This window comes from Carassius carassius, chromosome 36, assembly GCF_963082965.1.
Source record: "Carassius carassius chromosome 36, fCarCar2.1, whole genome shotgun sequence".
Classification (NCBI taxonomy): Eukaryota; Metazoa; Chordata; class Actinopteri; order Cypriniformes; family Cyprinidae; genus Carassius; species Carassius carassius.
This window is the reverse complement of record NC_081790.1, coordinates 25,428,109-25,445,710: the sequence shown is the minus strand read 5'-3', so window position 1 is coordinate 25,445,710 and position 17,602 is coordinate 25,428,109. Positions and strand designations below refer to the sequence as shown.

General features: G+C 39.4%; 1 protein-coding gene across 4 annotated transcripts in view; it reads right to left on the bottom strand.

Moving 5' to 3' along the window:
- The window catches only part of cpeb4b (cytoplasmic polyadenylation element binding protein 4b), a 30,448-nt gene extending 14,543 nt beyond the window's left edge, over positions 1-15,905 (bottom strand). For all 4 annotated transcript variants that reach the window (XM_059526783.1, XM_059526784.1, XM_059526785.1 and 1 more), the window contains exons 1-2: positions 15,482-15,905; positions 13,672-14,850 (exon numbers count right to left, since the gene is read on the bottom strand). In XM_059526783.1, the coding sequence (XP_059382766.1) occupies positions 13,672-14,796 (1,125 nt within the window). In that variant the 5' untranslated portion in view covers positions 14,797-14,850; positions 15,482-15,905. The remainder of the gene's footprint in view (positions 1-13,671; positions 14,851-15,481) is intronic.
- Positions 15,906-17,602: the final 1,697 nt, after the last annotated feature.

Here is a 17,602-nt window from a genome sequence, read left to right as displayed (position 1 = left end):
AGAATGCAAGCAAGTAACATTTTCATTTTTCAACATTATGACTGACTTAATTCTAGGGCGAGTTTAAGCACTCTCAAAATACTCCCCTTATAATCAGTAAAGCTGTCTATACATGGTTTTATGAATTAATCTCTGACAACATACATCTGCACTTTGTTGTTTACGATGAATTTGCGTGAGATAAAATTGGTTCATGTGTGCGTGCACTGAACAAAAACTCATCTGAACGCCTCTGATTGGACATTGCATTCATAAGCTCTGCAGACTCGAGTGTGATTGGTTATAATGCGCAACGCTCTAAAAATTCGTAAAATAACCATGGTCGCAACATAGAAGAGATCTAAATGTAATGCTGCGTTTAACTCTTTTCATTTTATTCGTGACAACCGTAATTGATGTAGTTTAAATGTACAGCACCATTTGTGTCTGTGTGTTGCCATAGTTTTTACCAGAGATTGTCTAACTATAAGGTGCTTAGAGGGTCTGTATTACTTACTATTGGAGTAACATCTAACTTGGATCACATGTCCCTTAATAACCAATCACATCACAGCCTTGACGTCAATAAATTTCAGTCAGAGTTGTATGACACTCAATTGTTGTTTACGGATACCATAGGAATGAATGCGAAATGCCATAAGCTGAATTCCACCTGTCGGAAAAAGTCAGTGACTTCTCTTATAAAACAGCTTTTTATTGTTTAGTGTAAAACATGTTAAAGATTAGCAGATAGGCTGTTGATTCATTAAATGAGAAGCAGTTTCCTCTAAAAAGCTCTTTATTCAGCGTAGTGAAGCCTCTCCTCCATTGACATCCATAAAAATAAAAAAAAAGAGCCTCTGGTCTCCTTTCCCACCTACTGCCAGACTGAAAAAGTTAGCTTTAGCCGTTATGCTTTTTCGGCTAATGGTTGCAGGCTACAAGCGGAAACTGAGGATATGCAGATATTACATTATTTTTAGGTGACAATGACCAGGAACAAGTCCTTATTTAAAATTGGAATTTCTCTGGAATTAATTTTTTGGCAAAATAAATACACAACTGCATGAAATCTATCACATTGAGCAAGTAGTTTTTGGATATTTTATCACGGAAACCGTACATATCGTGCCTATAAGGGGACGATAGAGTTACCTTTAAAACTCTGCATCAATACAAGGATAGTTCACTAAAAAGATCCTCCTCCTTGTGTAGTTCTAAATCTGTGACTTGCGTTTTTTTGTGAAATTTAAAAGCAATCTGGAAGAACTTTTTCAGAAATGTTTCTTGAAGAACATATTTTGTTCTTTCAATCAATGTCAGTGGGGTTCATTTGGGTCCAGTTGTTTATTTATTTATTTATTTGTTATTTTAAACATCTGTGTCATACAGGTTTTGAATGACTTAAAGGGATAGTTCACCCCAAAATGAAAATTCTGTCTTTAATTACTCACCCTTCATGTCATTTTAATCCTGTAAGAACTCCTTTTATCTTTGGAACACAAATTAAGACATTTTTGATGAAATCAGAGAGCTCTCTGACCCTGCATTGACAGTGACACAACTGACATGTTCCCAGACCCAGAAACATAGTAAGGACAACTTCAATTTTGCAAAGCTACAAGACTATTTCTTATTTGAAAAGGCAAAAATAAAGGCTTTATTCAACAAATCATCTCTCCTGCATCACCGTCTTCCGTCATTTTGGGGAGTACAATGATGCATGCATGCACTTTCCAATGAACATAAACAGCACATATTCTGCTGATGACATTCTGGGGAAAGCACACGCATGCTTTGTTGTACTCTCCAAAATGGCAGAAGATGGTAACTGGGGAAGAAGAATTCTTTAATAAATTAGGTTATTTTTGTTTTCTTTGCACATCATCACCCAGGACCTCAAGTGGGAGTTCATCAGCTCTCTAATTTAAAAAAGCACAGCAGAGGATGTACTTCTTGAGGCAGCTGAAGAAGTTTAACCTGCCAAAGACAATGATGGTTCATTTCTACACTTCCATCATTGAGTCCATTCTCACCACCTCCATCACCATCTAGTATGCTGCTGCCACTGCCAAGGACAAAAGCCGACTGCAAGGCGTCATCTGCTCTGCTGAGAAGGTAATCTGATGCAACCTTCCATCTCTTCAGTACCTGTACACTTCCAGGACCCTGAAGTGGGCCGTTAAGATTGTAGCTGACACTGGCAGAAGACTGCGGTCCATTAGGACCAGGACCTCACACCACAAAAACAGTTTCTTTTCATCCGCAACTGTCCTTATTAACAAAATATCCATGACCCATCAGAGCTTCTTACTCACGCCCATGGACATTACTTTTCATATTCAAAAATAAATAAAATAAAAAAATTCTGCTCTTATTATATAGCCTTTACTTATATTTTAAAATTGTTTATTTCATTGTTCTATTATTTATTCTTGTTTACCAATTTACCAAGACAAATTCCTCATACATGTATACATACAGTACTTGGCAATAAACATGATTCTGATTCATAAAAAGCATTCTCGTAGTTTCACAAAATTGAAGTTGAGCCACTGATGTCACATGGACTGTTTTACCGATGTCCTTACTACTTTTCTGGGCCTGGGAACATGTCAGTTGTGTCACAGTCTATGCAAGGTCAGAGAGCTCTCCGATTTCATCCAAAATATCTTAATTTTTGTTCTAAAGATGAATAAAGGTCTTAAGGGTTTGGAACGACATTAGGGTGAGTAATTAATGACAGAATTTTAATTTTGGGTTGAGCTATCCCTTTAAGTGAAAGTAAATGATAACAGAAATATAATTTCTGGGTGAACTATCACTTTAATTGAGAAGTCTTCACACAGAATGTGAGATGCAGGGCAGTGTAATTGAAAAATGTCACGGTCTAAACATTTATTTTTTATTATTATTTTTATTTTATTTTTTTTCTTGAGTTTTCAGAATGCTTTTAGAGCACAACAGTAAAACACATCCATCTAGTAACTGTTTAAGTAGAAAAACAATTAATGTCCAGTACAGCAGCTCTAAAACACTGCTGAGAACGTGATCTGCATTGCATTAGTATGCATTTCATGCCAGAATTGTGTGTGAATTTCATTACCATTCAATTAGCCCGCTTAAGCTTAACTCTTTATTCAAAACTACTGTTACTGGAATTAACACCAAATATGCCACCTTTTTGACTTATTTTAATACAAGGCCTCCCAAGGAATAATACAGCCACACAGTTAGAGAAGTAACTTGCTCTCTGCTAGATACATGATGCAGTCGGGTCCGTACCTGAGGCTCCAACATAACACATCTTCCATTTGAACTGGATGGTGCTGTTATTAACAGTACAATCTGCTTGTGCTCAGTCACGATCTGGCATCTGCTGGGATCTTCAGAGCAACACTCATCCCCCTCAGGTTAGAGAGGCTTTGTGCTCACGCAGGGCACTTATGCCACAGCACAGGGCTGGCTCGCTTATTCAGAACACGAGTGCGGGCCAAAGGCCGTCTTCAGAATTACTGCACAGTACACTCCGCTGAGAGCCCTTTGATGAAGAACCAACTCCATGAGGAACTGAAGCCATCATTGACAAAATACGAACGAGCTGCATTCTATTCACCACATCTTATTAAAAAGGTGATAATGAGCATTTTCCACTTCCTTAACACGAGAGCTATTTCGGGTTTAACTATAATTAGACTGCGTGCATAGCTTGCTGACTTAAAGGCCTTTACCCACCAGGGGCATGTTTTCAGGTCATCATAGTTCAAGCGATATAGAAAAAGTCTGATGTGAGCTTTTCAGAACAGGACCTTGTTGGAACACCCTGATGTGAGTGATTAAGTGTGGCATGTTACGGGTGTTTCAGGAATTACATTAATCTGAAATGTCATGGCTAAACTAATGAAAAGCAGGACGGGGGGAGAATGGGAGGCAGAGGCTTGACATTGTGTTTTTTGTCGCAGCACAAGGTATTTCAAAGCCTTCCACATCAAATCACTCTAAAGCCTATTAATCCAGCCTTTCCACACAGTTGGGGAGGCAGGGGGTATGGAAACCTTCCACAGGGGAGTGCAACTGACTCTGCTGATAAAGTAATTAAAGTGTAGAAAGAGCTATCGTTCAGATAGATGGCATAAAATAACCATGGCCGTCATGTTCATGCCTCTATCATAGACCCTTTCTCATTGGAGAACGATCAATATGACAAAATAACATTGAAAAGGTATGTGGTTTCCAAATGACATTTGAAGGACATTGAAGGGTCTATCTATCTCCAGACAGCACTGAATCAAGACACCGGAGATAAGCATATCTATTTGAAACTGAGTCCACAACAAAAGGCAATAAGAAAATGAAGGGAAAGCAGCTAGTGTGAATTTCTTTTCGGATTACTGTGGTAATATTACAGCACTGTGCCATTACAAAGGAAATTGTAGGTTAATACAAACAGAAACCTAAACAAAGGACTTAACACAAGCATAACTACTTGTACCGAAAAATTGGGCTTTAATATACATCATGTAACCTTTTTCAACAGAAACATATGCATTACTACTATTTAACTGATAAAATTTTCCAACAATGTATGTCAATGGCATATTTCAATTTATGCTTACCGTATTTTCCGGACTATAAGTCAAACTTTTTTTCATAGTATGGCTGGTCCTGCGACTTATAGTCAGGTGCGACTTATTTATCAAAATTAATTTGACATGAACCAAGAGAAAAGAACCAAGAGAAAACATTACCGTCTCCAGCCGCCAGAGGGCGCTCTATGCTGCTCATTGCTCCTGTAGTCTACACTGTAAATATAGAGCGCCCTCTCGTGGCTGGAGACGGTAATGTTTTCTCTTGGTTCTTGGTTCTAAATAAATGCGACTTATAGTCCAGTGCGACTTATGTGTTTTTTCCCTCGTCATGACGTATTTTTGGACTGATACGACTTTCATTTAGGTGCGACTTATAGTCCGAAAAATACGGTATATGTTTCAAAACCAATATGACTGCAAAAATAAATGTCATGCTGGTCACATTCAGCGACCAAGGGAATATAACACAATGTACACTTATTGACTTTGAGTTACAGTTCTTAGATTTATAGTGTCCATTACTACTCATATTGTATGGAAAAGAGCATCTTGCTCATACTGCAAAACATCTCTATTGTTAAATCATACTTCTGCAAAAGATGCCACACTCGAACCCAATGGTCAAAGGCATGCATGTTTCGCAAGTTTACATTGAAAAACAAAGGAAAAGCAAGGCAGTGAAAGGCAAAAACACATTCTGGATGAACAACCTTTAAATAATGACAGAATTATCATTTTCATATTCTAAAACAAAAACCAATTTCCTTTGTATCAAACCACAAAGATCCCCAAGATTAGAGGTGGTTTAATGCACTGTGGGGTGAATGTCTGTGCTGGTGCAGCCTGAAGCCCACGCAATCATACGAGAATTTAAAGAAGATTATAAAGGGTTAAGATGACGGCTAGAATTTACAAAGCAAAAGTCCTGGCTGACCGAGAGCATGGTGTACTAAAAACACATTAAGGTAACAGAAGAGTTTAATATTACAGAATGAATCTAGAAAGGTATCAACGAGAACAAAAAAAAAAAGATTGAGAATGATTTGCATGCGGTGCAAATCGGATTGGTTGAATCACACAGGATTTCCGGAGACGAGTGTTTTGCGTTCTTTAACGTTATGCCTGGAAACAAACATGCCGTGACACCCAACGCTTATCAGGATCAACTAAATGCTGGATTCTCAAAAGTATGTGAAATATTTAAAGTCCGCGGCATAGATTTTTTAAAATACGTCTGAGAGTTTTATTGTGTTACTGTTATTGTGGCAACATTTCCATGCCCCGAAACATGATACTGAACGAAACGAACTGTGATTGGTTGTTTGACATGTCTGTTAAACGGCCTCATTGGTGGGCCTTGGCCAATGAAAGCTGCCATGGATTCCAGACCTTCAGCCGTCAGTCTGAAGGTCTGGCTATGCAAGACTAAGCAACAGATGAATATTTGCCATGGGCACCTGCGCCCGTGACAAAAGACAAACAAAAGCTGGCCTTGAAAATGAAACAAACAGCTTTAAGTTGTCTCCATGTCATCTTGATCACTAATTGAACCAGTGTCTTCAATCATTTAACCTTGTCATCAGAACCATCTTCACCATCATGAATTGCGTGTCCCATTTTTCATTTTCTCTCTGAGCACTGCTTAATTACACATCTCGGCAGCGCCTTTTCATGTGTGAGTCTGTCAATGTGTGTGTGTGTATATGTGTGTCCTGCCCCACTCCGGAGACAGCCTTTGCTTTCACACCAAACATCAGATATTCTTGGCTGAGAGTACACAGAGCCTGTGGAAACTTCCAGCGACATGAGGCAGTGCTGGGAATCACATCACGTTTTCAACCAGCTGGAGCAAATAGCTGCAAATAAGAGCTGCCTGTTCTCATTGGTGGAAGCCACAGGTTCCAAGCACTATCAAATATCTTTAGTTTGTTGGTTTTACAAAGAACAGAACACATCTAGATCACAAAAATGCAGGCTGACCCAAGTTCCTATACCAGATGATGACCTCTCTGCGCAAACGACTTCATAAGAGGATCTGGGAAGCACCTGTTCACTGGAATCAAGCTGAGGGGGAGATACTCTGACACAAATGAGGGCTGATGGCCCACAGAACTCACACTGCTTACTATAACGCTATCTAGGGATGCAACAATACCATTTTTTCAGAACCGAACCGATCCCAAAGATTCTGAGTATCTACCGATACCGATCCAGTCCGATACCAACGCAGTTTTGTTTTTATTCAATTTCTATACTTCTCTGTGTTGACCTGATCATCACTCTTTTGTGTATTAAACACTATCTACTGCATATAGTAGGGCTGGACGATTAATCGAAAAGTAATCAAAACCGAAATTCATAACCTCTAACCGACGTAATTTTGGTTATTTGTTGGTTACCCATGTTGGTTATTTCGGTTTTTTAATCCTGTTAACACTTCCCCCTTAAAAGCATACTAGCGCGTCTGTAGCCACATGACTCTGCCCCGTCCAGTTAGTGGCATAAAAGCAAAACATGGAGGTGTTTTGCTTTTATCACATAATTATAGTATGTTTGTTTAGTATGTTTTTTGTTAGTATGTTTTACATAATTATAGTATAGTATATATCACTTATTATAGTATGTTTGGTTCAACACATAGTGATGGCGCGTGATCGGTGAGCCTTCACTAAACTTTGTCAGTTGTATTTGTTTTATGGTTTGGACATTCAAGCGATTAGATGATCGGATGTGTATTATTATATCAACCATGTTCGCGCAGCTGCATTGTGGCACGATCACTCATATAAACAGTAGCTGTGAAGATCGCGCACACAGAGGAACACAGAAACTAGTTGTCAGCGCTTTCCTGTGATTTATCACTAAAGTAGCTTAGAATCTCAAAACTTATTATAGTATGTTTGTGTGCAGCGCACATGAAGCACAAGCGCTTGCATAGAGAGCAGTGGTCGCGCTGCGGGTTCCCGATTTGTGTCCGTTCTCGGACTGTTCTGTGTATTTCAACTGTAGAAATGGTTGTTCCGAGTCGAAACTATGATACAGAAAACTACATCAGTATATCATCATAAACGCAGCCGTTTTTGTCTTACGTGAACATATACAGAGGAGAAAGAAAACACACATGTGCAGTATTTTTGCTTAAAGAGACAACAACCTAATAAACGCGCTGCCTGTCATTAATGTTAATCAAAGAACAAAAGAAAATCATTCACTGATCTTGACTGAATATATTTAATATCTTTACTTGATTAATCTTTATTTTATTTATAAAATGAAAACTATGTAGTGTTTTTAAACTTTTAATTACAGTTTCTGTACCTGAAATTGTTTAGTTGTATTTATTTATGATATTGCTAATGGATTTTTTGTTCCTATCTTATTACTGAGTGTTTACTTGTCTTTAACACTTTAATATTTGAAATTTATACTAATTTAGTTGTTTTTGCTATGGTATTTTTTTTAATCACAGGCAAAATTCCTCTTGCAGTGTTTTGTAGGCTGCTGATTTTTGCTCATGTTATTCAGCTGCAACAGAATGCTTTGTAAAAATGTTTGACATCTAAATGTTTGACTTCATTTTTTTTTATATTGGATTTTTTATCTTATTGGAATCGAAACTACAAATCGATAAGAATCAGAATCGATAAAATTCAAACGATACCCAACCCTAGTAAGAAATGTTACGAACATAGATAAAATAACTGCTGATAGTCAATCATATTTACAGTACAAACCTTGTCAGTGAACTATGAGGGCAAAAAAAAAATAAAATAAAATAATAATCGTTCATTATTCGTAATCGAGGTGAAATGTTCAATTAATCGAGGTTTTGATTTTAGGCCATAATCGTCCAGCCCTAACATATAGACAACTTAATCTGAATGAAAAATAACAAATGGAAAAATATACAATCACAATCTATGACAAAAATACTATTATAAACCAGGTTAGTGGATAGTTCAGCAGCAAAAGACACTCTAGAAAAATCAAGGGTGCACAACAATTGTATAAAATCTAGTGAAATATTTTATTTACAAATAGAAAAGAATATGTCCAAAATCTGGTAAAATGTTACACATTGCTCTTTGTATTGTTGTAAAATACATTAATGAAAAACAAGTATATACATTTATATAAAAATCTAAAAGAAGTTTCTTTTAAATGTATAGCAAGGTAATAGGATACAATAAGAAAGTCTATTAATAATCTCTGATTGCGCAGAAAAGTCTTATAATACTAAAGGCGTCAATATAGAGTGGTACAGAGCGCTTATGCGCATCCCGTGCACAGAATGACGAACTTGAAACAAAACGCAGTCACAAGTGCTCAGGCAGCGCAGCCCTCCGAGTCCACATATGCATGTCTGCATTTGTGACCGAAGAATCGACAAACAAGTGCTTTACACTGTTCAAAACTTGTGTTTGAATAATCAGTGGCAAATTGCCGACAAACAGGCACCAGATTGTGCTTGCAAAAATGGGATTGCCCCACTTTATAGAAAAAGCCTTTGTGCACAGAAGCATTTTAGGCTACTGGTTCAGGAAACAGTCCTCATCCTTCGTAAAATGCACTGCACATATCTGAATATTTGGGCTGAATATCTGAAACACTGTTTTAAAAACAACTTAACCACTGATTTCTAGTTGTGTCCTCTTTTGGAAGACCAAGCAAAGTATTTTCACTTTCACAACGAAACACACAGCGTCTCCACAACATGGCGGTGGCGGCAACAGTGAGAATAAAGGTTACACTTCTGCATGAACATTTGGGTGGTGTTATGTGGTGGCATGTTAGAACGAGCCAATTTAGGAAGGCGTGGTTGACTTAACTTTTATAAAGAATATCTCTTTGGATTTGAGACTTTAGTCTTTGCAACTTTAAAGATCTTCTTTATGCACCAAGAGCTTGTAACACTCCAAAGAGAAAGGAAAAATTTAAGGTGCACACAAATCCAAAAAAAAACATCATGGTAACACGTGTCACTTAGATGCATTAAATAATTAAAGAACATAAGATGTAACATAAAACTCAAATGTACATAATTGATAAAAACTAATAAGAAACAATTGTTTAAACAATATATCACAAAGAAAATTGAGAATGAGAATATCAGTGTACATTTGTTTACTGTAAATTATAAGACTAAGATTATAATTATAAGATTATTATAAGATGACTCTTCATTTTTACTTCCAAAGTCTGTACATTTAACAGTAGGTTACTAAAAATGTCTTGTAAGATTGAGTTTTTTTTTTTTTACCGTATATGGGAAGGGAATCAATAATTAAACAATTACCAGCATATTATTATCACTATAGTGCTATACTGGGGTGGGGTGGTGTTAGCGCAGTGGATAAGACGCATGCCTGTGGTGTGGGAGACCCGGGTTCGAATCCACTGTGAACCGCCAGTGTGTCCCTGAGCAAGACCCTTAACCCCTAGTTGCTCCAGAGGCGTGCGACCTCTGACATATATAGCAATTGTAAGTCGCTTTGGATAAAAGCGTCAGCTAAATGAATAAATGTAAATAAATGTAAATGTAAATACTGTACAATTTTTTTTATTTATTTTTTTTACAGTGACTGAAGTATCCATAGCACCCTTTTGGAAAGCTATTTTTTTATTTATTTCTAATTAATAAATTTGGCTTTAATGGACAGGAAAGTCTAAAGACAAGAGTGACAAGAAGGGAGGTGAACAGGACCTCTTACAGGGTCTTCTTTTTTTCTATATTACACTCAATTTGCTTAATAAAATAATGTTTTTGAAAAAAAAGAAAAAAAAATATTATCACTACACCGAGTCCTTAATTTAATTATGTTGTTAGAAAATAATGCACTCTACTAGTGGTCGATATATTGGCATTTTTCGAATATCGACATTGGCCGATAAGTTTTTCTTCTTGGCCGAAATGTTCGAGGCGAGACTTTTATTTTGACTGTGCTGAGAGCGGCAGCGCCTGAGCACAAAGTGCTCACATTCTCCCCATAGACTGTATAAAAACATGGACGTAGTGTCCGTGAGGTCACACGTAGACTCATGAAGTCTGTTTTTGAAGCTTAAAGTGTGCAGAGCGAGCCGTCGCCATCTTGGCAGTACGTCACTGAGCGACTCTCCTGGGCGACCGAAAATGGGCAAAAAGGCGGGAGCTGGTTGCTGAAGCCACGCCCACCTAGTGTGATGGCAGTGTCAGCAGCGGCAAACCACCTGTCACTCACATGGCCACGCCCTTAATTATGCAGAACTTTAAGTCTTAATATAATTTAAATGGATGAGCTACAAAAAAAATTCACCCCCCTAACAGTTGTCATGAAGGGCAAAATCATTTTTTGCACCAGGCTGTAAACATGTTTTTTTCTGCTGTAAAGTTGGGCATTTTAACATGGGGAGTCTATGGGACTGACTTCCCTTTTGAAGCAAGCCTCAAGCGGCCTGTCGATGAATTGCAGTTTTAGTCACTTCCTTATTGGCCTCACGAGAGACAGCGGGAGGTTGGCGCTCGATTCTTCCTCGTTTACTGTTGTTGTTAACAGTTCTAATACGGATAGAAGCCGGTCTAATAATCCGATAGAACAGTTAAACAAAGGAATTAATGTATACAGAAAGTATTATAACGTATGTGTGAAATGTATGTGTATCCAGCATGATCGCGTGTTCTCTGTGTGACGGTCGGTCTGTGCGAATTGAATACTTTAAAGGAACACTCCACTATTTTTGAAAGCAGGCTAATTTTCCAACTCCCCTAGAGTTAAACAGTTGTGTTTACCATTTTGGAATACATTCAGCCGATCTCTGTGTCTGGCGGTAGCACTTTAGCTGTAGCTAAGCATAGATCATTGAAACTGATTAGACAGCATCAGCATCTTGCTCAAAAATGACCAAAGAGTTTATATATTTATCCTACTTAGACTCTTCTGTAGTTATCGTGTACTAAAACTGATGGAATATTTAAAGTTGTGATTATTTTTTTAGGCAAATATGCCTAGGAGCATTACTCTCATTCCGGCTTAATAACCAAGGAACTTTGCTGCTGTACCATGGGTGCAGGCGCACTGATATTAAGCAGCACCTGAAAATAGTCCCCAGCTAACTTCCAACTGTAGCCTATTTTTAGGCGCTGCATAATATCATTGCGCCTGCTGCACCCGTGATACAGCAGCAAAGTTCCTTAGGTCTTAGTACACAATGTAACTACAGAAGAGTCAAGTTTTAAATAGGAATAATATAGAAACTCTTTGGTCATTTTTGAGAGAGATGCTAACGGTCTAATCAGATTCAATGATCTATGCTAAGCTACAGTTAAAGTGCTACCGCCAGAAATCGGCTGAATGGAATAGAAAACGGTAAAACCCAACTGTTTAACTCTAGGGGAGTTGGAAAATGAGCTTATTTTCAAAAATAGTGGAGTGCTCCTTTAAACTCGTTATTTCAAATTATGCAGTGCTTTTTGCATTTGCCCACTATCATGTTCATGTCGTTTTCACTGTGTGCTGTATGTAAAATGAGTGTTACCCCTGTTTTTTTTGAAAAATAGTATTCCCTGTGCACACAAACCTCCCAGAATACTGAGTGCCCTGTTGGTTACAGTGTTTACTTCCTTGTCATGCCTAACAACACCCTTTAGCAGTGATTACATTCACAATATAGTATGTACCTTATACCTTACAGGGAAGTAAAAAACATTGTTTAATCTATCTATCTATCTATCTATATATCTATATATATATATATATATATATATACTGCCAAAGTATCTAGGACTCTATGCCCTATCTTTTGACCATCATCACTCCACCCCTCAATCACATGTACACAGACACACACTCTAAACAAACAGGAGCAGTTCTAGTACAGCTTATAAACCCTTACGAGTATGTCATGCTGCTGTAGTGTAAAATAATTGAATGGTTTTTATATTCATGCACTGTATACCACTTTAACAAACCTAAAGAATCCACTGATCTATCTAATCTAGCTCCAGTTAAGTATGACAAGGCCAAAAATATACTACCAGAAATAAAAACAGGTCGGCCGACATTTTAAAACGTACTACTATGATTAATTTAATGGCTTACGTAAATGTAATCAAATGGGTCAAGAAGACAATGTCTACATTACAATTATTCGCTTTGTAAGATTAGCATCAAACCATCCCAGACAGCGTCATGGTAGGCAACTGTCAGCTTCTAAAATCCAACAGAGCTGTTTGGAAAACAAAACAGGCAGGGCAAAGTTAGTCATCCAAGCGTCTGGCACATGTTGCTTTGGGCCCAACTCAAGCAGAATTTGTCACAATGTGCCATAAGAGAGCAGAAGCAGGCAAATTAAAGTGATGCAAATGTACAAAACAATGATCCACATGTTACAGGGTACACACTGACAGCAATTGCAGCATCAAAGCAACCGGGAATCATTCATTTCAATTAAAACTGCCAGTTTCTGATGACAAAAGCCAAAAGATACTGCTGACGACGTGAGAAAGTTGAGTTGAGCTTAAAAGCAAATGAGCAGTAACACGTTGGGGTGACTACCAACGGGAGTGCACAGAGACATACAACACCTTTTAATATAAAGTGTGGGGGGTGGTGGATTAGATCTATGCATTATAAGCTGTAATTAAACTGATAGGTTTAAAGACTTTAAAAGTTTATTTAGATTAAACTATTATTCTCAACGTTTTATTAACCATATAATTACTACTCTTTAAGAAAGATAAAAAATAGCATTTGGTAAAACTTTGAGTAGACCTAAAGCCTGTTCACACCAAGAACAATAACTATAAACATAACAAAAATAATTATATCAAATCAACGGTCTGTTTATTATATACACTGCAGTTTAATCGCCTGCTGCTTTAAATGCTCAAGCTCTTTAAAGTTGGGTGGTTTCTGATTGGCTGTCAATTATTTTTTTTCTATCGCATATATGGCCAAGTTTTATTAAAAGCTCAAAACCTTTACTTTATAGTTCTATCGTCTTCTTTATAGTTCTATTATCATCCTTGGTGTAAACAGGCCTCTTTAGGCCTGGCCAACATTGGTCATTCACTGCTTTTTGTTAGCTATTTTTGAGGCAGATCATTGTGCCAATATAATCTACACACCTGGAAAGGGAAGATGTTCTCGCTCCTGCTGTCATCCATCCAGGACTTCGGGTTGAATCCGGGGCTGGTGCGGGAGTACTTCTGCTGGGGCATGTGGTTGTTGGGGAAGGTCTTCTTCAGAGGTGAGATGGAGTTGAGAGGTGTCATGCCGCCATTCAAGCCACGGCGGTACTCACGGCCTTGGGAGCCACCCCAACTGCCGTAACCCCCACCTGGGCTCCACGAAGTGGAAGAAGGAGAGGGCGAGGGGCTCTGGTAGCTGCCCCACGGTGAGGGAGGCTTGCTCAGGTTGTTGGAGAGATGCGGCAGCTGGCCGAAGGGGGCGCTGCGGTGGGGGAATGGCGGCGGATGGGGACTGGCTGGAGAACGACGATGCTGCTGGTGCTGGCTGTGAGGGTGCTGGAAGTGGGGGTGAGGTGGGTGGTGCTGGGAGATGGGACCGATCTGAGGGGAGAAGTTCCCCCCGAAGCTCGGGCTGACGTGGTGGGAGAAATTCTGGAACAGCAGAGGGCCGTTGTTGGCCGAGGCAGCCGGGTTGAAGAAGCTGATGTCCTCGTTGATGATGGTGGAGGGGGTGGCGGGGATAGCAGCCGACCAGTTGTTGAAACTGGTCAGGGAGGAGGAGGAGGTGCTGGACTGGGCAGCTGTGCCTAGTCCCGAGGGCTCCTGATAGTCAAAGGGCGTCAGCACAGGGGACTCTAAACGCAGCTTCTCCTTGCCGTTGGTCCCGTCGGATGACCCGCTCTCCACTTTACTCTCTTCAGCACGAGCCTTTTCCAGCTCGGAGATGATGGCGCTCTCCTGGTGTCCGGGTGAGAGCTGCTGCTGCTGCTGCTGCTGCTTCTCTTGGGTCTCTTGCAGCTCCTGCTGCTGGGCTTTGGGCTTCTCTGAGCCTAGAATGTCATCTTGCATGTTGCTGTGAGCGCCGGCCGCCGGGAACAGCCAGGTCGAACCGCTGCTGCTGCTACCATTTCCAGCAGGGGTGCTGTTTATGAAAGCGGCGGGGCTGGCGGTCGCATTCTGGTGGTGGTGTGGCGCTTGCAGGTGAGGGTGGATTCGTACTGGGAAAGCAGACTTGTTGCCAGTGTTGTTCTGCACTAAGACTCCAAACCCGTAATCCCCCATTTATGTTCTCCAGTTCAACCTGGCTCCGACACAGTTGTTCTTGCTTCCTAAGCCCTGAAATAAGAACGCATATCCATGGTTAAAATACTCCATGACGCAGTTGCTCAACATAATTCTTGACATACTGGAAACGCTGAGGACACCCTTTGGTGAGAGACTATGTCTGACCAGACGTCATAAATACTGACAGGACAGATAAATGTGATCAACATCGCCAGGATATTTATGGTATGACAGGTTTATGTTGTCAAGTATTATACCATACTGGCTATATCACAAGTTATAAAGGTCTTTCAGGCTCTAATTATAGATTCGTGACGACTCTTCAGCTAGCAGCTAGCTACCGGCTTATTCAACAGGAACTGCTAAAAGGCTTCATATCCACCGAAAGGCCGACTCGACCGTGTTTTTCTGACGCAGGAAAAAATACAGAAAGATAGCTTCCTCGATAAAGTACCGCTGTTGATATAATTTAAATATCTAAAGGGGGAAAAAATCCTTGGTATTCGCTTTCCTTTTCAACTAACGAATGCTCGAACTGAAAAATGATGACGTCTTCTGCTCTCACGCTACAATACTCACAATATTGCACGATCTAACACATATAAAAGCACAAATACACATCTAATATTAGGGAGTTATGATAAAAACGTTCACAAAAAATAAAAATACATTTACTTATCACCTTAGTGGCTGATCCCAGCGATGACTGAGGACAGACACTCGATCCAGATATATCACAACGCAAACTAACAACGCAGAAGCTCGAATAAACTTGGTGATCGGTTACGTTACTTTAATCTGACAGGAGTGTCTATTTTTTCTCCGTTCCTCGTCTTGACGTGTCCTGCCTTCTCAATGACACAGCCCTGTCTCGCTTTAGCCAGCTGCTAACCTTTAAATCACTTGCTTAGACGATTCTATGTCATTGACTTCAATATAAAGAGACTAGTTTAGTTACTGGTGAACTGCAATGCGTTCATGCGTCCTTTTCATTGTTAAATTTTCGGTTGTGTTTTGTTTTTTTTCACCAGCGCTCTGCTGCTCCCTTCGCTAAGCTGCCGCTGCTGTCCTTTTCCTCTCCACGGCACAATCTACTGAAGCCAAATGACAAGGAGACCCAGTCCACACACACTTCCGGCTAAAGCTCCGCCTCCGCCGCGTAAGACCACGCCCACTGGAACCTCACAGGCGTATGTTCCGCCCACGCTGGTGGAAGACACGGGCTTTAATTGGTCAGAGCGCACGGTATTCCCGCCCACTGTTTCCTAATTTGGAAGCGATTCATAAATATGTGTCTCTCCTTTAAGGTCATTTGAGTAACGAGGTTCCGCCTTTACCATTTACGTCTTGTAATCTCCTCCTAATCTCTATCTATCTATCTATCTATCTATCTATCTATCTATCTATCTATCTATCTATCTATCTATCTATCTACGATCATTATAGCCATTTTTCATTATTTTATAGTTTTATGTTGAAAATAGTGTAAGCACGATTAATGTAGAAAGTGGGTGTCCCAGTGGTATATACAGTATATGCAGCACCACAAAATGTTATGCAACATGTTTAAATGTATATACCCTCCTGCAATTTGCCTGAGATTTTTCCTGTCCCCTGGTCATGTGCAAATGCGTGTCCTTTCTTAAGACGCTGGAAGGAACTTGAATCAGCAGGGGCTGGCTTTTCTCAGTTGCGACACCTGCTTGCACCCTTCTTCCCTGTTTTAAGCGACCCGGATCAATCTCATTACCAGTGTTCCTGCAAACGAATGGGTCGGAGAGCAGGGAGGAGATTGGCTCTGAATATGACGGCTGTGCCCTTAGACAGAGGTCTCATTAAGGCCTGCTGCTGACATTGCTGCTGTTTTCACTCCATAATGGAGCTCCTCCACCATCCTCATTTGGACTTCTCATAGCACTGGGTCTACTAACAATGAAGCCCGATTGTAGAAATCAGCTTCTGTGGGTGACATCTTAGGTACAAGACAACCTGCTTTATATATTATTATAATATAACATGACTACAAATACATAAATGAAAGGCATAAAATATTGCTGTACGGACTGAAATTGTTTTATTATGTTCCAAGAAAAAGACAATGGAGTCAACGATAAAGGAAATTAGTCATTATACTAAAATATTTGACCAATCAGACTGAATCATCCAGAGAATATAGTAATAGTGGTGGATTGCCAGTAAATGAACAAGTAAGTACCGGTAACTGATATATTATAGCCCCGCCCACACAAAATCGAATTGTTTAAAAATCAAGCTGCACAATATGGCTGCATACGAAATTGCATACTTCCCAACTACCCACAAAGTATGTCCGAATTAACAGTACTCATAAAAGAGTGGGCAAAAAGTATCCAGATGACCTTACGGCATGATTCAGAAGTATGCATATTATTGATGCTTTACTATCGCAACTGACGCTTGGTTGGCCATGTGATAATGACAAGATGGCAAATATAGTACATCCAGATCATATTCATACTGCAAACATCCATAAAGAACTCTTGTGCAATCGTGAAATAATTACTTACTCATACTTAAGAGTATTTTATACTTTAAGTATTTTCTGACTCTGTAAATATTTTTCCCTTTCATTTTTCCGATAGGGATTAAAAATTAAAAAAAGTTTTAAGCCACCAAACCAACCAGATGTGAATCACAACATCAAAAAGACAAAAGTACAAGACTACTTAAGAGTGTAGTGAGGGAAAAAACTACAATCCCATGAAACAATGCAAATGATGCATTAAAAATGACATGCAAATGCATTAAAAACAAAACCTGGAGA